The sequence below is a fragment of the Phascolarctos cinereus genome, unplaced genomic scaffold (assembly GCF_003287225.1).
Source record: "Phascolarctos cinereus isolate Bilbo 61053 unplaced genomic scaffold, phaCin_HiC Scaffold_5;HRSCAF=322, whole genome shotgun sequence".
Taxonomy (NCBI): Eukaryota; Metazoa; Chordata; class Mammalia; order Diprotodontia; family Phascolarctidae; genus Phascolarctos; species Phascolarctos cinereus.
Genome location: NW_027555958.1, coordinates 244498509 through 244519589, shown reverse-complemented (window position 1 = coordinate 244519589; position 21081 = coordinate 244498509). Strand labels below are relative to the sequence as shown.

At 41.7% G+C, this 21081-nt stretch overlaps 1 protein-coding gene across 1 annotated transcript in view; it reads left to right on the top strand.

The window, feature by feature from the left end:
• Positions 1-21081, top strand: part of ITPR3 (inositol 1,4,5-trisphosphate receptor type 3) — a 133080-nt gene that overhangs the window by 52773 nt on the left and 59226 nt on the right. Inside the window, exons 8-17 of the mRNA XM_020999390.2 lie at positions 5464-5610; positions 6211-6306; positions 7301-7351; positions 7640-7782; positions 8503-8602; positions 8757-8917; positions 13661-13802; positions 16499-16660; positions 17549-17721; positions 20107-20226. Of these exons, the coding sequence (XP_020855049.1) occupies positions 5464-5610; positions 6211-6306; positions 7301-7351; positions 7640-7782; positions 8503-8602; positions 8757-8917; positions 13661-13802; positions 16499-16660; positions 17549-17721; positions 20107-20226 (1295 nt within the window). The remainder of the gene's footprint in view (positions 1-5463; positions 5611-6210; positions 6307-7300; positions 7352-7639; positions 7783-8502; positions 8603-8756; positions 8918-13660; positions 13803-16498; positions 16661-17548; positions 17722-20106; positions 20227-21081) is intronic.

Here is a 21081-nt window from a genome sequence, read left to right as displayed (position 1 = left end):
ATTAGACTCTGAGCTCCTCAAAGGCAGGGGCTTCTATTTCTTTGTATCGCTCACTGTCATTGGCCCAGGAATGGGTGTGTGGATACATACCTATTGCTTACTAAATCTGTGCACCTATCTCTGTGTTGAGTATAATCTCTGTGACCTCAGGAGTATGAAAACCAATCAGACTTCTCTTCTTTTGCTCTTAGAGAGTATATGGTATGATCAAGTGCTGGACTTGGGAGTCAGAAAGTCCTAGGTTCAAGTCCTGCCTCACACATTTACTAGCCATGTGACTGACCCTGGGAAAATCATCTAAACCCTCTAGGCTTCAGTTTCCTCATCTGTAGAATGAGAGGGTTGGACGTGAAAACAACCTTCAAGGTCCCACCCATCTCTAAATTTGTGATCTCTGTATTTTTTAAGTGGGATAGCTAGGTGGTGCAGTGCACAAAGTGTTGGGCCTGGAGTCAGGAAGACTTCTCTTCCTGAGTTCAAATTTGGCCTCATATACTTACTAGCTGTGTGACTCTGGGCAAGTCACTTAACCTGTTTGCCTCAGTTTCCTCATCTGTGAAATGGGCTGGAGAAGGAAATGGCAAACTGCTCCAGTATCTCTGCTGAGAAAACCTCAAATAGGGTCGTGAAGAGTTGGACATGACTGAAATGACTGAACATGAATTCTAGAGCAGGACTGGGGAGGGATACTACCAGAGATATTGCCTGGGGGTCTCAGGTAGAATGGTCTTGAGACAATGGGAGGAAAAAGGAGAGCTCAGTGGTCCAGATCTCTTGTTCCATGACAGCTTGTTCAAATCATGGCCTGGGGTCAGAATAGCTTGGGTATTTTATAGGGAGGAAAGGGGTCCATTGCTTAGGTCAGTCTGGTTTATTTCCCACAAGGTCACAGGCAGAGAAGCATCAATCATTTAGGAAACTGGAAAGTTTCTACCCTGCATAGAAGATTCCCAGAAATGGAAGGGGCTGGGTAGAATGGAAGGGGTCCCAAGCAATAGGAGGGGACATGATTAGATAACCAACAGCCTATTGGACAGAGGCCAAGAAAAACACAGGCCCTGTGAGGAATACAGAAGTGACTAATAAATGATCTTTATTCTTAAGAAATTGACAGTCCCCTGTTGGGAATAAAATGTGCTCACAGACACCCACAATGCATTGGGCAGAAAGTGATTAGAAGTACAGACACAATGCCGTGTGGACTCTGACAACAGCCACTTCGGGCAAGGAAGGCTTTGTGAGAAATGTGCCATTTGAGCTAGGCCTTGAATGATGGTTAGGATTTCTGCAGAAAGAGAGATGTGGGGTAGGTGCTTCCCAGGAAGGAAACAACAGGGACAACTGTTGAAGAGATTGTAAAAAGTTCAACATATCTGGGAAAAAGTAGCTAGTCTAGCTTGACTGGATTCTAAGGTGTATACAGGGAATTAGCGTGAGGCAGACATTTGCTTATTTTTATTTTGAAAATTTTTTATTCATATTGAACTTAAATATAAAAAGACAAAAAAAATTTCCATGTACACAGCACAACACAGAAAGAAGATTCAATATGAAACTATGAATCGATACTATATATCATTTTCAAAGCTACCCTGCTTTTCTGCACTTCCTTCTGTACTTTGTTCTCTGCTATGCACTTTTTTCCACCTTTGCCTCCCCATGCTACACTAGAGAAGGCCACCATTAGACAGACAGACAGACAGTCACACACACACATACGCACCAAACCATAGTATACATACTTTATTTATCAATTCTTTCTCTGGAGGTGGATAGCGTCTTCCTTCATAGCTTCTTTGTAGTTGATTTGAGTATTAATATACTCAAAATAACTTAGTCATTCGTAGTTATTCTTTGAACAATATTGCTGTTACCATATACAACGTTCTCTAGTTCTGCTCATTTCACTCTTCGTTATTTCATGTAAGTCTTTCCATGTTTCTCTAAAATCAATCAGCTCATCATTTCTTACAGCACAGAAGTATTCCATCATAATCACATACAGCAATTTGTTTAGCCGTTCCCCAATTGATGGGCATCCCCTCAATTTCCAGTTCTTTGCCACCACAGAGAGAGCTGCTATAAATATTTGAGAACATACGTTCTTTTCCTTTTTCCCTGATCACCTTGGAAAACAGACTTAATAGTGGTATTGCTGGGTTAAAGGGTATACACAGTTTTATAACTGATAATAATTTCAGATTGCCCTGCAAAACAGATAGATCAGTTCACAGTTCATAGGCAGATATTTATTAAGTGCCTACTGTGTGCTTAGTATTGCCCTAGGCACTGGGAAGATATAAAGTTTAGATGAGACAGTTCTTGCCCTTGTAGAACTCTGAAGGGCTACAAACAGATTAACTGTAACAGTTCATGATATTACATGACAAGTACATTGGAAAGCTATAAAACAAAGCATGTTGAAGTTGCAAAACCAATTTCAGTTGCAAATTCATAGCTATAAGCTGGAAAAGTATAAGTTGTATGTAACAGACATATGGGAAATATTTTATAACAATAGATTACAGATACAAGTGGGTGATTAACTACAATTTCATAAAGATTTGTAAACATTTTTGTATACTTGTCAGGCAGTTGAAGTCTGAGGAGAAATGTTGCTCTAGTCCATTTATTTGGACCTTTGCACAGGCTCCCCCCATGTTCAGATTGTAATCCTCACTGCCCTTTTGGTTTCCCCCCAGGTGCTAATGCCTCCCTTACCAAATTACCTTGTATTTATTTTGCATCTTCTTATATATTGTCTTACCTGGTAGGATGTAAGCTCATTGAAGGTAGGCACTCTTATTTTGCCTTCGTATTCCAAGTGCCTAGCACAATGCCTGGCACATAGCAGAGCTAAGTGAATGGACAGAGATATCTGCCTAGTGTCTCCCTGCCCCCCACCTTCCACACCTTTCCTGCCTCCTTTTGTGTATTGTCTCTCTCTTCCCCCCTCCCCCAACCCATGAGATTGTAAAGCTCCTTGAGAGCAGGGGCTGCTTTTTATTAATTGTATCCCAAGTGCCTAGTACTGTGCCTGGCACAAAGTAGATGCTTAATAAATGTTTACTGGATTGGCCATCAAGAAAGTCTTCTTGGAGGGGTGGGTTGAGCTGGCCTTTGACAGGCAGAGATAGGGAGGGAGGGCATTCCAGTCTCAGGTAAGAGTGTGAACAAAGGCACTGAGGCTGGAGCACAGGACCTCTTTGGAGGCCAGAAAGTCCTTCAGTTTGGTTGGAAGATAGGGTGTGAACAGGGCTGTAATAAAAGATAGAGTGGTGCTTGGTTCTAGAGAGCCTAGAATACTTTACTCGTTAGGGATCAACTGAAGTTTACTAAACAGAGGAGTGACTTTTAAAAAAATTTAATTTGATTTTTATTTTCAGTTCCAAATTCTCTCTCTCTCCACCCTTCCCCCACCCATCGAGAAGGCAAGAAGTACAATACCCTTTATATATGTGAAGTCATGCAGAACATGTTTACCCATTAGCTATATTCTGAAAAAAAAGAAAAGAAAAAGAAAAAATGAGAAAAAATATGCTTCAATCAGCACTCTGAGTCCACCAGTATCTCTCTCTGGAGGTGAAGAGATTTTTCATTATGAGTCCTTTGGAATTCTGGAGGATCATTGAATTCCTGAGTTACTCAGTCTTTCACAGTGGATTATGTTTGCAATATTGCTGTTCTCGTGTTTCTGCTCAGCTCACTTTATATCAGTTTATATGAGCCTTCCCATGGTTTTTGAAACCATCCTCTTCATCATTTCTTATAGCATTTCATCACATTCATATACCATAACTCAGGGGTGGGGAACCTGCCATAACTTATCCAGCCATTTCCCAATTACTGAGGATCACCTCAGTTTCCAATTCTTTGCCACTGCAAAAAGAGCTGCTACAAATGCTTTTGTATATATGGGTCATTTTCCTTTTTCTTTGATCTTCTCATGGCACATAGTAGTGATACTGCTGGATCAAAGGGTAACCATAGTTTTATAGCTCTTTGGGCATAGTTCCAAATTGCTCTCTATAAGGTGTGAACCTATTCATGACTCCACCAACAGTACATTTGTAGCTGTTTTACCATATCCCCTCCAGTGTTTGTCATTTTCCTTTTCTGTCAGCCACTTTGATGGGTGTGAGGTAGTACCTCAGACTTGTTTTAACTTACATTTCTCTAATTTCTATTTACTTAGAGTATCTTTCATATGACTCTATAGCTTTGATTTTTTTCCTAGTAGAGGAGTGATTTAACCAGATCTCTTTCTTAGGAAGATTAGTTTAGCATTAGCATGAAAAACATATTGAATTTAAATGCACGAAAGAAAGCAAAAAATACAGACAGGGTTACAGGGCAATTTTATCACTACTTTATTAAATAATAGATAGATATGTTCTATCTCTCTATACAGTTTCTATATATCACAGTGTATAGGAATTGAGAAAGAATAGAAAGAGGAAGACTTCTAGAAAACTCTTGCAATTCTCTAGTCTGAGGGAGTAGCAATGAGGGCCAGGGCCATTGTGGTAGCAGTAGGAATAGAAAAGAGGGGACAAATGTGAATGATGTTATAGGGGTGAATTCAATAGAACCGATAACTGATTGAATATAAAGAATGAGGGAGAAAGATCTGTGAACTAGTCAAAGATAATACCAAAATTACAAACATGAGAGTCAGAGTAAATGTGGGAAGATGGGTTAAGGTCAAAGCATGGAAGGCCTCAAATACTGGGCTGAGAAGTTTGTGCCCCCAAGATTTTCTCATGCTGTGGTAGCTTTGTTTTTCTTTGTAAATGGCTGGTTGAGTGGGTGTTGTTTCGAAGAAGCTCATTGTGTTCAATTCTGATTCCCCTGGTGTAAGAACATTAGTAAACTGAAGAGTGTCCAGAGGAAGGCAACAAGGATGTTTTAGGGCCTTGAGTCTTTGACATATGAAGATGAGTGGAAGGAACTGGGGATGTATTTAGCCAGGAGAAGAGAACACTCAGAAGGGGCAGAATAGCTGCTTTCAAGTATCTGAAGGGCTGACATGTGAAAGAGAGAGTAGACTGGCTCTGTTTGGTCCCAGAAGGCAGGACTGGGAGTAATGGATGGAAGTTATGAAGGGGTCACATTAAGTTTGGTGTTGGGAAAAGCTTCCTAATAAGTAGAGCTGCCCCAAAGTAGAAGGGGTCTCCCTCTTCGGAGGTCTTCAAGCAGAAGCTTGGTGACCACTTGTTTAATAGGCTATAGTGGGGATTCTCTTTGGATACAATGGTTGCTGAGGTTGTTTCTGATTCTAAAATTCTGTGATTCTGTGAAGCACAGGGAGAAAGATTCCTAGGGCATGGGCGAAAGTATAGAAGGGACTGGTTTTTCCTTGGGGAATTACTTGTAGCAAGAAGCCTTTACGGTTGGGGGATGCATTGTGCCTTTCCCATAAGACCCTCCTCCCCCAACCCTGAGCCTTTCTTTGTTTTGCAGGGAGATGTGGTACGCTTATTCCATGCAGAGCAGGAGAAGTTTCTGACGTGTGATGAGTACAAGGGCAAGCTACAGGTGTTCCTTCGTACCACCCTGCGCCAGTCTGCCACGTCAGCCACCAGCTCCAATGCTCTCTGGGAGGTGGAGGTAAGACCCTAAGGATGGAGCTCCTCAGAGCGACACAGCCCAGTTCCTGACATCCATCTCGCTAATCTGATCCCCACATCATTTGTGTAAACTTCCTTTAGTGTTATGTATTATATCAATACTAGAAATTATTATTATTGCTCTAACCCCAGGGCCCCAGATCTACCTTGAACCCCTAACTCCTGGAGCCAGAGCCATACTCAACCTTCTCTAGCTCCAGCCCTTGAATCATTACTCCTTCTCCATAAAGCCCTCTCCAGCCCTTACCTCCTTTCTCAGCCCTTTGGACCCCATCTCTTCACTCTGCAACCCCTCTCGTTTCTCAAACTCTAGGTCCCTGACCTCTAATACTCCCATCTCTTCTATAATCCCATGGGAGAAAAGCTAGTATCTCCCAGATTACTAGGGCTAGCTCTTCCAGGAGCCCCAGGGATGGGAGGTAGAGTGTCTAAGCTCTTTGAGCTCATCCTCTCTTGCCTGTGCCACTCTTTACTTGGACCTTGCCTGTCTTGGGCTTAGCTTCATATTTTCCCATGCCCCTTGGGTCTGAGCATAGTCTGACATCTTTCAACTCACCTGGTCTCTATGGTTCTCTCTTAGGTTGTCCACCATGACCCCTGCCGTGGAGGGGCTGGCCACTGGAATGGCCTGTACCGCTTTAAACACTTGGCCACGGGCAATTACCTGGCAGCAGAGGTGAGGACAGAAGACGGGGATGAGTTGAAGTGTGTGTGCACATGTATTTGTGTAAACATGAGTGGTGTATGTACTTGTGCATAAATTTATATGTGCATCCAAGTATTCTGGCATGTGAGCATAAGTGCATGCATCCGGATGTGTATGCAGCAGCATAGAGTTGTGTATGTATGCAGTTGTAGCTGTGTGTGTGCATACATGCAAGTATATATGCATATGCATATGTGTTATGAGGGAGTCGGGGAGGAGACCTCTGTAGTTTTTGGGTTCTTGCTCACTGCTCTGCCTTGTTAGGGGTGGGAGTGGGTGAGGGTTGGGAGGAACTTGGGGGAACAGTCTCATCTTACTACCTGTGTGAGCATGGTCAGGTCCATTAACTTCTTTAGGCCACAGTTTCCTCATCAGCAGAATTGGGGCTTAGACTAGATGATACCTAAGGTTTCCCCTAAAACTCTGATTCCTTCTGGAAGCTGGAAGCACCTGCAGCCAGTGGCTGTGCTAACAGCTGTGGCTTAAAATATGAGAGGGTGAGGAAACACCTGCCTAGCCCCCTGGGGACCAGTAGATGTTTTCTCATCTTCCATTCCAGGGTGATGTGGTTATGGTTTGGTGCTTAATATATGTGTGTGTGTGTGTGTGTGTGTGTGTGTGTGTGTGTGTGTGTGTGTGTGTATGTGTGTGTGTGTGTGTGCGTATACATATACATATACATACACACACATATACACACACATGCACACATATAAAAAGACTTCCAATTCTGACTTAGACACTTATCAGCTCTATGAGTTGGGCAAGTCACTTAACCCCTCTCAGCCTCAGTTTCCTCTTTTGTAAAATGGGTATAATAATAGCATCTACATCCCCAGGTTGTTGTGAGGATCGAGTGAATAACAAATGCAAAGTGCTTTTCAACCCTGAAAATGCTATATAAATACCAGCTATTGTGTCACTGATAGAGCAGGCCAGTTTATATCCTTTGTTCTTTTTCTAGGAAAACCCCAGCTACAAGGGTGATTCAGGAGAACCCAAAGCTACAGGAACCGTAAGTGGCTATTTGAGGGCAGGGACTGTCTTATTATTATTTTACTGTTGGTCTTATGCCTAATACAGTTCCTGGCATATAGTAGGTGCTTAATAAATGTTTGTTGGGTGATTGGAATGGAGAGGGCTTCCATAGACAGGGGTTTGGGCCAAGCAGCCAGGGACCTGGATGGGAGCTCTGGGCCCCCTGAAGTGGTGGGGTACAGAAGGGGGACTAGAAGGTTCTAGAGCTAATGCTGCTGTTGGAGATGGGAAGGATTGAGGTCTGAGGAAGTTATATTTCCCTTAGGCGTCTCAGGGGAGGACTGCCCGAAGAAATGCTGGTGAGAAGATCAAATACCGACTAGTGGCTGTGCCCCACGGGAATGATATCGCTTCTCTCTTTGAGCTTGATCCCACCACATTGCAGAAGACCGACTCTTTTGTGCCTAGGTTTGTATCCCCTCTCCCTCTGTCCCTCTCAACCCTGCCCCCGAGAGGGGGATCGTAGGATTATCCTACTTTTCTAGATTCAGAGCTGGAAGGAACCTTAGAGTCAAATCTAAACTCATCATTTTGCTGATAAGGAAACTGAGGCACAGAGGACGGTGACTTGCCCAAACTCATACTGTTAGTATATCTACACGGCCTGTATTTGAGGCATTTTACACTGAAGTCTTCTTGACTCCAAGCCCAGTACCCTGTGCTGGAGAATCAGGGGAGGGGAGATATGTATGGATAGTGGCGATGGGACCTCGCTTCCCCATGGGGCTGTATGGGTGCTAGAACATCCCTTACCCTATATTCTCTGTTCTGTCTGTAGTATGTGGCAGCTGTTAAGGCCTCAGGTTGGGTTCTAATATTATCTGTGTCACCAAGTAGTTGTGTAACCTTGGGCAGGTCATTTCCCTTCTCTAAACCTGTTTCCTTATCTGTGAAACAGGGGTTATGATACCTGTCCTCTCTACCTCATAGTTCACAGGGCTTTCTGGAAAATTAAGAAGTGCTAACAAGAGCGAGTTTATATCACGGCCTACTGCTCCTATGCCACCTTGCATCCCGCCTCACCCCATCAGCTTCTGCCCATTTCTTAGATGTCCTCTGACCTTTAAGTGACCACTGACCTCTCTGTGATTCATGACCTTTGTGTGACCCCTGACCTCTCTGTGCCAGAAACTCCTATGTCCGGCTGCGCCATCTCTGCACCAACACGTGGATCCAGAGCACAAACGTTCCCATTGACATCGAGGAGGAGCGGCCCATCCGACTCATGGTAGCTCCCAGCCCCTTAGGATAGGAAAGAAAGGGAGGAAGGGAGGGAAGGAGGAAGAGAAAGTGAGAGTGGTTGCTGAGGGGAGGCTGTGGAAATGAGATGAGAAAGGGTCATTCCCTGGTGGGAGAGTGACGCTAACTCCCGGTCATTGCAGCTGGGCACCTGCCCCACCAAGGAAGACAAAGAAGCCTTTGCTATCGTCTCTGTGCCCGTGTCTGAGATCCGAGACCTTGACTTTGCCAATGATGCCAGTTCTATGTTGGCCAGTGCTGTGGAGAAGCTCAATGAGGGTTTCATCAGCCAGAATGACCGCAGGTAGCCCCCTTGGGTCATCAACTGATTTATTTCTTATTTAGGCAACAAGTTGAATGTCCTCATCCCTAAAATCATCCTTAATGGATTAATGGAGATTACAAAGTTGAAGATCCATTGATCCATTGAAGAGATGGGAATATTTAGTCTGGGGAAGAGAAGACTCTTCAGAGAGATACGATAACTGTCTTCGAGTATTTCAAGGCCAGCCCCATGGAAGATAATGATTACCTTTGTTCTGCTTGGCTCTAAAGGGCAGAACTGGGAAGTATGGGGTGGAGGGCAGTTGCAGAGAGGCACATTTAGGCTAGATATAAGTGTAGCAGGTGTGATCAGGGAATCCTCTTGAGTAGGAGTAGGTTGGAATCAGTTCTTAACCTGCTCAAGGGAGCCGATTGTTAACTATTCAGTGTGATCATTTATGCCTCAGAAATCAGCAAATGCTGCAAGTCAGGGTTTGATTTGTTGTTTTGTTGATTTTCTGTATTTAAGAAAGTTATGGAGAAAATTTGATTAATGCAGATTAAACTCAAAGTGTGGTGGTGTTGTTTTTGAGAGCCAGTTGTTAGATATTTACCAGCACACCTCTGTCCTAGAGTCATCTTTGATTCTAAAGTCTCCCTTATCTCCCATATGCCAATCACCACCTTATAGTTTTACGAGTCATTATTACCACTTAAATGGTGTTGTTCAGTCATTTTAGTTGAGTCTGACTCTTTGTGACCCCATTCGGAGTTTTCTTGGCAAAGATGCTAGAGTCATTTGCCATTTCCTTTTCCAGCTCATTTTACAGATGAGGAAACTGAGGCAAACAGGGTTAAGTGACTTGGTTAGGGTCACACAACTAGTAAGTGTCTGAGGTTGGATTTGAACTCAGGTCTTCTTGTCTCCATACCCCATGCTCTATCCGCTGCACCACCTAGTTGCCCTATTTAAGTGGTAGCAATGGATAGAAAGTTGATTATGGAGCCAGGAAAATTGGGTTCAGGTCCTACCTGATATATACTGGCTGTGTGACCCTGGCTGAGTCATTTAACTTCTCCATAATCTAGACTATTAAGATTATAAGTTGCCGAGAAGGTGCCAACCTGCACTGGTAGACAGAATTTCTTCAGCCAAGAGTCCCCTGGGCCAGTGAAATCCTAGGACCAACTCCTGTCCCCTTTCATCCCTTGCAAAGTATTGTCAACTCCTCTGCATCTATTTCTCCCTCTCCATTGCCACAGGCAATATGCTAATTTAGGCCTCATTATCACTTGCCTGGATTTTTTTAAAAATTTTTTTATTAATTTATTTTGATTTATCAACAATCACTTCCATATGCTTTTGAGTTGAAAATTTTTCTCCCCCCTTCCTCCCCACCATCCTCCCCAAGACGGCGCACAATCTGATATAGGCTTTACATTTATATTCCTATTAAACATATTTTCACATTAGTGATGTTGTAAGTAAGAATTAAAACCAATAGGAGGAACCATCAGAAAGATGAAACAAAACTCAACAGAAGGTAAAAATAAGTGATAGCGATTTGACTTCCATAGTTCTTTCTTTGGATGTGGACAGCATTTTCCATCCTGAGGCCTCTGGAGATGTCTTAGATCCTTGTAATGCTGAGAAGGGTTCAGTTTAACAATATTAGTCATTGCATAACGTGGCTGTTATTGTGTATACAAAGTCCTCTTGGTTCTGCTCACTTCACTCAGCATCAGACCATATAAGTCTTTCCAGGTTTTTCTGAAGTCAGCCTGTTCATCATTTCTTATAGCACAATAGTATTCCATTACATTCATATACCACAACTTGCTCAGCCATTCCCCAATTGATGGGCATCCTCTCAATTTCCAATTCTTTGCCACCACAAAAAGAGCTGCTATGAATATTTTTGTACATGTGGGTCCTTTTCCCATTTGTTTGATCTCTTTGGGATATAGCCCTAGAAGTGCTATTGCTGGATCAAAGGGTATGCACATTTTTGTAGCCCTTTGGGCATAGTTCCAAATTGTTCTCCAAAATGGTTGGATCATTTCACAACTCCACCAACAATGTATTAGTGTTCCAATTTTCCCACATCTTCTCCAACATTTATCATTTTCCTGTTTTGTCATGTTGGCCAATCTGATAGGTGTGATGTGGTACCTCAGAGTTGTTTTGATTTGCATTTCTCTAATCAATAACGATTTAGAGCATTTTTTCATATGACTATAGAAGGCTTTAATTTCTTTATCTGAGAACTGTCTGTTCATATCCTTTGACCATTTATCAATTGGGGAATGGCTTGTGTTCTTATAGATTTGTCTTAATTTTCTATATATTTTAGAAATGAGGCCTTTATCAGAGAGACTGGTTGTAAAAATTCTTTCCCAATTTTCTACCTTCCTTCTAATCTTAGTTGCATTGGCTTTGTTTGTGCAAAAACTTTTCAATTTAATGTAATCAAAATTATCCATTTTGCATTTCCTAATGTTCTCTATCTCCTGTTTGGTCATGAATTCTTCTGTTCTCCATGGATCTGATAGGTAAACTATTCCTTGTTCTCCCAGTTTACTTATGGTATCAGCTTTTATATCCAAGTCATGAACCCATTTTGACTTTATTTTGGTACATGGTGTGAAATTTGGGTCTATGCCTAGTTTCTGCCATACTCTTTTCCAGTTTTCCCGCAGTTTTTTTCAAAGAGTGGGTTCTTATCCCAGAAGCTGGGGTCTTTGGGTTTATCAAATAATACATTAGTATAGTCATTGACTACTGTGTCTTGCATATTTAACCTATTCCACTGATCCACCACTCTATTTCTTAGCCAGTACCAAGCAGTTTTGATGGTTGCTTCTTTATAATACAATTTAAGATCTGGAATTGCTAGGCCACCTTCTCCTGCATTTCTTTTCGTTAGTTCCTTTGATATTCTGGACCTTTTGTTTTTCCAAATGAATCTTGTTATTATTTTTTCTAACTGTATAAAATAATTTCTTGGTAGTTTGATTGGTATGGCACTGGATAAGTAAATTAGCTTAGGTAGGATTGTCATTTTTATTATATTAGCTCGACCTACCCATGAGCAACTGATGTTTTTCGAGTTATTTAAATCTGATTTTATTTGTGTGAAAAGTGTTTTGTAATTGTGTTCATAGAGTTCCTGGGTTTGTTTCGGGAGGTAGACTCCTAAATATTTTATAATGTCTACAGTAAGTTTAAATGGGAGTTCTCTTCCTATCTCTTGCTGTTGGGCTTTGTTGGTAATATATAGAAATGCTGATGATTTATGTGGGTTTATTTTATAGCCTGCAACTTTGCTAAAGTTGTTTATTATTTCAAGTAGCTTTTTACTTGATTCTCTAGAATTCTCTAAGTATGTCATCATGTCATCTGCAAAGAGTGATAGCTTTGTTTCTTCTTTGCCTATTCTAATGCCTTCAATTTCTTTTTCTTCTCTTATTGCTAAAGCTAACATTTCCTGGGTTGGTTTTTAAAAAAAAATATTTTGTTTTCCAATTATAAGTAAACACAATTTTTTACATTCATTTTTAAAAAATTTAAGTTCCAAATTCTCTTTCCCTCCCTCTTGCCTGGGTTATTCTAATATCTTCCTAACTGGTCTCCAGGAGGCCCCTTCTCCCTCTGCATGCCCTGCTCCCCTAGCCTTGCAAATAAATAACAGTAGTAACTCACACTTCCCTAGCATTGTTCAGTTTGCAAAGCATTGTATTTAGGGCACAGGGTGATCAGATTAAGGAATTTAGAGACAATCTCATCCAAACACCGCTTTCATTTGGAGATCTTTTTCTTATTTTCGAGGGGCAGTATGATATAACGGATAGGTGTCTGGCCTTGGAGTCAGAAAGATCTGAGTTCTAATGTGGCCTCTGAAACATGCTGGCTGTGTGCTTAGAATGCAACCTCTTTGGGCTCTAAGCAACTCTAAGCCTATAAGTTGCAAAGAGAATACCAGTCTGCATTGGGTGGGGGTGGGGGGATCCTTATCCTGGAGTTCCCTAGCCAATGAAATCGCAGGTCTGGTTTCCAACCCTATCCCCTATTTGACATGAACATTTTGTTGTTGTTCAATTGTGGCCAACTCTTCATGACCCTATTTGGGGTTTTCTTGGCGAAGATACTGGAGTAGTTTGCCATTTCCTTCTCTAGCTCATTTTGCAGGCAACTGAGGCAAACAGGGTTAAATGACTTGCCCAAGGTCACACAGCTAGTAATTGTCTGAGGGCAAATTTGAACTCAGGAAGATGAGTCTTCCCGACTCCAGACCTGGCACTCTATCCACTGTGCCACCTAGCTGCCCAATATGAACATGGAAGGTATTTAATAAATGGTTTGAAGGGGCCCTTGAGCTGGACCCTGAAAGATGACTAGGATTGTTTGGGTTCAAAAGGAAAGGGAGGTTGTTCTAGCGAGGGAGAACAGCTTAAGCAAAGCTGTGGTGTAAAGTTATATACAGAATGAGAAAACCTATTTGGTTGTACAGGAAAGTATGCATAGGAAGCCAGTGGGAGCTAGAGCTGGAAAGGTAGATTGGGTCTAAATTGTGGAGAGCTGTAAATTCCAGGATTAAAGATTTAAACCTACTTCTGTGAGAAATTAAAGCCGTCCTGCTGCCGGATGTTTTTCAGCAGCAGTTGACCCCATAGAGATTTATTTTGCTGTCCTGGATGGATCGTGAGCTACCCCCTAATAGATTGATTCTGGGGGGGAAGGTATCAAGTATTTCTTAAGCGCTATTCTTTAACCTGCTCCCAGGTTTGTCATCCAGTTGCTGGAGGACCTGGTATTCTTTGTCAGTGATGTCCCCAACAATGGGCAGAGTGTTCTGGACATCATGGTGACAAAGCCCAACCGAGAGCGGCAGAAACTGATGCGGGAACAGAACATACTCAAACAGGTGTGTATCTGTGTATGCGTTTACATTTAGCCTCCTTGCCAGTCTTCCCCTTCTTGACCTCAAATCTCCCTACAGCAGGTAATCCCCAACCTCAAACCTAGAGCTAGAGTAGAATGTCGCATTTTAGTTGTACAGCAGCCTCTCTCTGGTGCCCAGGGTGAGCTATATCTCCTTCTTCAAATGCCCCGCTCCTCCTCAGAGAGTGAGCAAGGCTTAGGGATGAGTTCGATTGGGGCAGCGTTAGAAGGGTCATGAGATTATAGATCTAATGCCAGAAAGGACCTCAGAAGACATCTCATCCAGTCCCTTCATTTTACAGATGAGGGAACTGAGGCCCGTGGATGTAATGTAACTTCTGCATCAGGAGCCCAATTTGAAGCTTAGAGCCTCTGAGTCTCTTTCCATTGTGAGAGTTAAGGTTTAAGGAGAAGGTTCAATTTAAGATTGATGTTAAGATAAGCATTGTGTTGAAGGGTTAGATTTAGGATTAAAGTGAAGAATGGGGTTAAGGTTAGGGTTCAAAGTAAAATTAGGTGATGTTAGGGTTAAGACCAAGAACATAGATTGAGAACTAAAAAGGACCTTCAAGGGCATCTAGTCCGACTGCCTCAGCTTACAGATGAGGAAATTGAGGCTTCAGGAGGTTAAATTCATTGTTCAAAGTCACAGAGGTAATAAGAATCAGGGGGAAGGTTTGAATCCAGGTTATCTGATTCTATCTATGCTCTTTCCATTGAATCAGGCTTTGGGGCAAGGGAAAGAGTTTGTGTTAAAACTTTGAATTAGTTGAGAACTCTGATCAGTGAAATGACCAAGTATAATTCATGCTACCCTCTTGAGAGAGAGGTGATAAATTCGGGAGGCAGAATAAGATAGATATTTTTCGGACATGGCCAAGTAGGAATTTGCTTTCTTTGACTATGCATATTTGTTACAAAGACTATTCTTTTCCCTCCTTCCCTTCCTTAGTCCTCTCTTCCTATTTTCTTTCCTTCCTGTCTTCTTTTTTTAAAAATTAATTTATTTTGATTTATCAACAATCATTTCCATAAGCTTTTGAGTTTAAAATTTTTCACCTCCTCCCTCCCCACCTTCCCCTCTAAGATGGCACACAATCTGATATAGGCTATACATATACATTCCCATTAAATATATTTTCACATTAGTGATGTTGTACGGAAGAATTAGAATGAATAGGAGGATCCCCCAGAAAGAGGAAACAAAATACAACAGAAGAAAAAAAAATAGCAAATAGTATGCTTTTATCTGCATTCAAGCTCCATAGTTCTTTCTTTGGATGTGGATAGCATTTTCTATCATGAGGCCTTTGGAGATGTCTTAGATCCTTATATTGATGAGAAGGGTTAAGTCTATCAATATTAGTCATCACATAACGTGGCTGTTACTGTGTACAGCATTCTCCTGGTTCTGCTCATTTCACTCAGCATCAGACTATACGGGTCTTTCTAGGTTTTTCTGAAGTCTGCCTGTTCATCATTTCTTATAGCATAATAGTATTCCATTACATATACCACAACTTGTTCAGCCATTCCCCAATTGATGGGCATCCTCTCAATTTCCAATTCTTTGCCACCACAAAAAGAGCTGCTATGACTATTTTTGTACATGTGGGTCCTTTTCCCATTTGTATGATCTCTTTGGGATATAGCCCTAGAAGTGCTATTGCTGGGTCAAAGGGTACACACATTTTTATAGCCCTTTGAGCATAGTTCCAAACTGCCCTCCAAAATGGTTGGATCATTTCACAACTCTACCAACAATGCATTAGTATTGCAGTTTTCCCACATTTTCTCCAACATTTATCATTTTCCTGTTTTGTCTTGTTGGCCAGTCTGATAGGTGTGATGTGATACCTCAGAGTTGTTTTGATCTACATTTCTCTAATCAATAGTGATTTAGAGCACTTTTTCATATGACTATAGATGGCTTTAATTTCTTCATCTGAGAATTGCCTGTTCATATCCTTTGACCATTTATCAGTTGGGGATTCCTTCCTTCCTTCTCTCCTTCCTCTTTCTTTCTCTCTTTCTCTTTTTTCTTTCATTCTCTTCCTTTCTTCCTACCTTCCTTTTTCTTCCTTCCTTCTTCTTCCTTCCTTCCTTCCTTCCTTCCTTCCTTCCTTCCTTCCTTCCTTCCTTCCTTCCTTCCTTCCTTCCTTCCTTCCTTCCTTTCTTCCTTCCTTCCTTTCTTTTCTTCCTTCCTTTCTCTCTCTCATTCTTATGGTAGTGAGTGGAAGGGTGAGGGGGAATAGGGTGTGGGTAATAAGAAAAAAAGGAAGAAAAAGATTAAGGCATTTTTTTAATGCAGAGAAGACAAGTTCAGAAAGAAGCACAAACAAGATAGCTTTGAAAATTACATTTAAATATTTATTATTTATTATATTTACATTTAAATATTTATTATGTCTTTAAAAAGGAAATCAAGCTGTATATAATAGAGATCTACAGTTTCATATACAATCCTCTTTTTCATTTCTAATACGTGTGGAAATGCTTATCTAATTTGGTATTTATTAAGTTCAGAACAAAGAAAAGGGGAGGAAAAAGTTTTAAGATCAAGTTTAAAATTCAGGGTAGGCCAAAGAGTAGGATGAGGGTGGGACCTAGGGTTGATTAAGGGTTAAGATTAGGATTTGGGGCTTCACTTTCTTCTCTTTCTGTCATCTGGGCCCCTAGATCTTTGGAATTCTGAAGGCCCCATTCCGGGACAAGGGTGGTGAAGGTCCACTGGTAAGGCTGGAGGAGTTATCTGACCAGAAGAACGCTCCCTACCAACACATGTTCCGCCTCTGCTACCGTGTCCTGAGGCATTCCCAGGAGGACTACCGCAAGAACCAGGTGGGCTTGCTCTTTCCACTTTGACCTTGTTTCACCTGTTGCCTCTCTGCATCTGGTGCTCCCTGGGACTGACCATGAGAGATTGGGACACTTGGGCTAACAGGAGAGCTTGCTGGCTCCCTGGCTGAGCTGATAATCTTTCCTTCTAACAGATTGTATCATTGGGACCACAGTTCACTGGATCTGCCATATTTATTTTCGATCCTTTCCTCTCCCCTCATCTCTTATATCCCAAGTCTAATAAGTCCCACCTCTACACCCCCTCCTTCATTTCTCATCTCCCCTCTATCACCTTTGGCCTTGCCCTAGTTTAGACCTGTGTTGCTGCTTGTCTACACTATTGCTTCTTTCAGGTTTTCCATCTTCTTCCCTCTTGTATCCAGCTTTCATGAACTGCTGGGATAATCTCCCTCTTATGTACTTCTCATCCCATCATCCTTCTGCTCAAAAATCTTATGGGATTGTAGATCTTGAAGAGTTGGTTCAAGTTCCTCATTTTACAGATAAGGAAATTGAGACCCGTTGAAGTGTGTTTTGCTCAGGGTCACATAGGTAGTTCATTGTCAGCAGTGGGATTTGAACCCTGGTTCTCTCTAACTCGGGAGCCAATGGTCTTTCCACTATCACTCTAGTTCTTTAGTCGCTTTCTATCACCTCCCTAGTAAAATTCAAACTCTTCTGTTTGACTTTCAAGGCCAGGGTCTGGGGAGGCTGTCTCTTTCCCATAGATGAAGCCCTGTTACGTCTTTGGTCTCTCTTCTGTCCCTTTCCCACCCATCTGCCCATCCAGGCCCTTGAGAGTTTGGGGAGAAGGGAGGATTGTGGGGCAGAACCAGGGAGGGTGGTGTTGGGCTCTTTTTGATCTGTCCCCAACTCCATCCTTTCCAGGAGCATATAGCCAAGCAGTTTGGGATGATGCAGTCCCAGATTGGCTATGACATCCTTGCTGAGGATACCATCACTGCCTTGTTGCATAACAACCGGAAACTCTTGGAGAAGCATATTACTAAGACAGAAGTGGAGACTTTTGTGAGCCTTGTGCGCAAGAATCGGGAGCCCAGGTCAGGGGACTGCTTCCTTTCCCCCATATGTCCCTTGCTTGTACGTCTGATATCCCCTTATAATATTGCAGTCATCCCTCTACTTTTCCATTTACTCCATCTCATCCCCTATTTCTTCATTCATTTTTAACTTATTCTCTTGCCTTCTAGTCACCTCTACTTAACCCTTTTCCCTACTCTCTCCCTTTTCATCTTCTGTTCTCCGTTCACACTTAAGTTAACTCATCCCTATTCACCCTCCATCTCCTACTTACTTCCCATTCACTCTCTACTCACTTTCTCCTTATTCCCCTACATTCTGTTAATTCCCAACTTATCTGCTTATGTTGCACTTTAATATCTGTCCCTTCATTCTATCTCTAATTCCCCTGAACTCTCCTCCACTCTCTATTCTCCACTTACCTTCATCTCATCCCTCTTACCCTTCATTTGCTGCCAACTCATCTCTTTACCTTCCATTCATTTCCCTCTCCAGTCACCTCCTTATCTTACCATCTTACTTCTAATGCATCACTCAGTTACCACCCTGCTCACCACCATTCACCTTCAACATAACCTCCATTTATCATCGCCCTCTCCTTGTATTCATTCACCTCCCACTCTCTGTACCTATTTACTCCATCCCTCATTTTTCTACTCCCATCATTTGACTTCTTTCTTTCTGTTAAGCCTGACCATGATCATATGACTGTCCACTCATTTTCAGTCCTTCACGTCTCCCTCTCATTTGCCTCATTTCCCACTCCTTTCTTGTTGGTGACTCTCACTGAAATTACTTGAAGAAACAGTGAAGTCATTGCTAAAGTGATTCTTGAGTCACACTCAGTGGATCAATTGGGCAGCAAGTTCTGGGGGAAATTATATGACAACCCAGGAGTCCCACCTCTGACCCCTGATTAGAGCTATCAAAGTGTGGAATAGGCTGCTGTGAGTGAGAGTAATTTGACTGTGGCTAGAGGTCTTTGACAGCCAAACTAATGGCTATTTGTTGGGGGTATTGTAGTTAGGACTCATGATTTGGGTAGGAAGCAGACTTTCTGATTTCTGAGGCCTCTTCCAACACAAAAATTTATCAACTTTGGCCTTTCTCCACAGTCAGTCAATCAGTGAAGCATTTATTAGGTATGTATTAGGTAGCTAATTAGCCTAGTGGGTAGCTAGGTTGCACAGTAGATACGGCACAAGACTTGGAATTGAGAGGACTTGGGTTCACATTCTGCCTCAGACAATTAGTTGTGTGACCCTGGACAAGTCATTTAACTTATCTCCCTCATTTTGCTTATCTGTCAAAAGGAGATAATGAAATACACCTACTTCCCAGTGTTATTGTAAGCAGAAAATATTTGTAAACTTAGAAAACCTTGAAGTTCTAAATAAATGCTAGCTGTTATTGTTATTCACAGTCCCTGCCCTCAAGGAGCTTACATTTTACATCTACATACACATACATATAAGTAAATATTTCATATATACAAGGTAAAACAAAGTAAATTGGGGATGAGACTATTAATTAGTTATCAGGAAAGGCTTCAAGGTGGTGGTGTTAGGGGCATATAAGAGATCATCTGGGGAAGAATTGATATGGCCTATTGAGAAAGAACAACTTGGTGGCTTTAAATTTAATTTTTTCAATTAATAAAACATTTTCTTTCACTCCCAGTGGGGGGGCCCCCATTAAAAAGAAAACTCAAACACTTTTAATAATAATTGCTTACATTTATAGAGTACCTACTATGTGCCAGGCACTATGCTAAGCACTTTAAAAATTTTGTCTTATTTGATCCTCACAACAACTCTGGGAGGCAGATGCCATTATTATCGCCATTTTATGAAGGAGGAAATAGAGGTATTTAGGGTTAAGTGACTTGCCCAAGGTCACATAGTTGGTAAGTGTCTAAGGTTGGATATGAACTCATGTCGGAGACTCCAGGCTTCCCAGCTATCTACTGTGCTACCTAGTTGCCCTAACATAACTATGCATAGTTAAGAAAATGAATTCCTACATCGGTCCATGTCCAAAAAATACATGTTTTATTAGGCACCTTGAATCCACTACTTCTCTGGCAGGAGGTAAGTAGCATGCTTCTTCATCAATCCTCTGGAATTATGGTTGATTAGAGTTCTTTAAGTCTTTGAAAAATTGTCTTTATAACGTTGTTATATACTGTATACATTGTTTCCTTGGTTCTGCTCACTTTTCTCTGAATCAGTTCATATATATTTTCCCAGGTTTCTTGAAACTGACTCTTTTATCAGTTCTTACAAAATAACAATATTCTTTTACATTCCTATACCGTAATTTGTAGAGTCATTCCCCATTAATGGACACTCTAATAAGCCCAGGAAATCACCACAAACTGACTCCTTCTTTGCTCGTCTCTTCAGGTTCCTGGACTATCTTTCTGACCTGTGTGTGTCCAACCACATTGCCATCCCTGTCACCCAGGAGCTCATCTGCAAATGTGTCCTGGACCCCAAGAATAGCGACATTCTCATCAAGACAGAGTGAGGACTGGGTCTTCTCCCCATTTACTTCTCTTTCCTCCTTTCCCTCTCCCTGATTATCAAGCCCCTGCCTGGTCCTCTCCTATTCCTTGGGTCGAAACCAGGATTGTCTCTCTCCTAGGATACTAAGATCCCTCATCTTGATCCCAATCATTTCTTGCTTCCCCAACCAGAGAACCTGGGGCTTTGTCTAGGAGTTCCTGTTGAAGCTGTTGCATGTTTTCTTCCCCATTCCAGCTGCCTGCACCATTCTCAGCTTAAATGTATTTATTGAATGTCTATAGCATGTAATGAGCACAGGGTGGGGAATATAAAGGAAGAGTAAGATATGTAGCACTCTTTCTGGCAAGACTTAGATGGGTTGCCTTCTGAGGGGACCCGTGTTGATAAAGATACAAGTCCTAGGGGCTTTATTGACTCAGATCCCCTTGAAAGGCAACCTGTCCAAACTTTGCCAAAAGGAATGTTACCCATGGCACAGTAGAAAAAACATCGGATTTAGAGTTAAAGGACCTGGATTCAAATCCTGCTTTTTATACTTAATAGCTATATGACCCTGGCAAGTCACTTAAACCTCTATGGGGCTCAGTTTCCACATGTATAAAATATCGGAGTTAAACTTAATGGCCTCTAAGGTCTTTTCTTGCTCTAGTTCTGTGATTCTAATGTTATACAAAAATGAAGATGTTAGAATGTCTTCTGGGGAGTCTTCTAACTTCAGGGGTGTGCTGGTAAATGTTTAACAACAAATTTCCTTCCCCCCAAAAAAGGAATGCTTCACTGCACTTTTAAATTTAATCTACATTATTAACAATTTTTTCCATCACTCTGTTACTTATAGACAATAAACAGAAC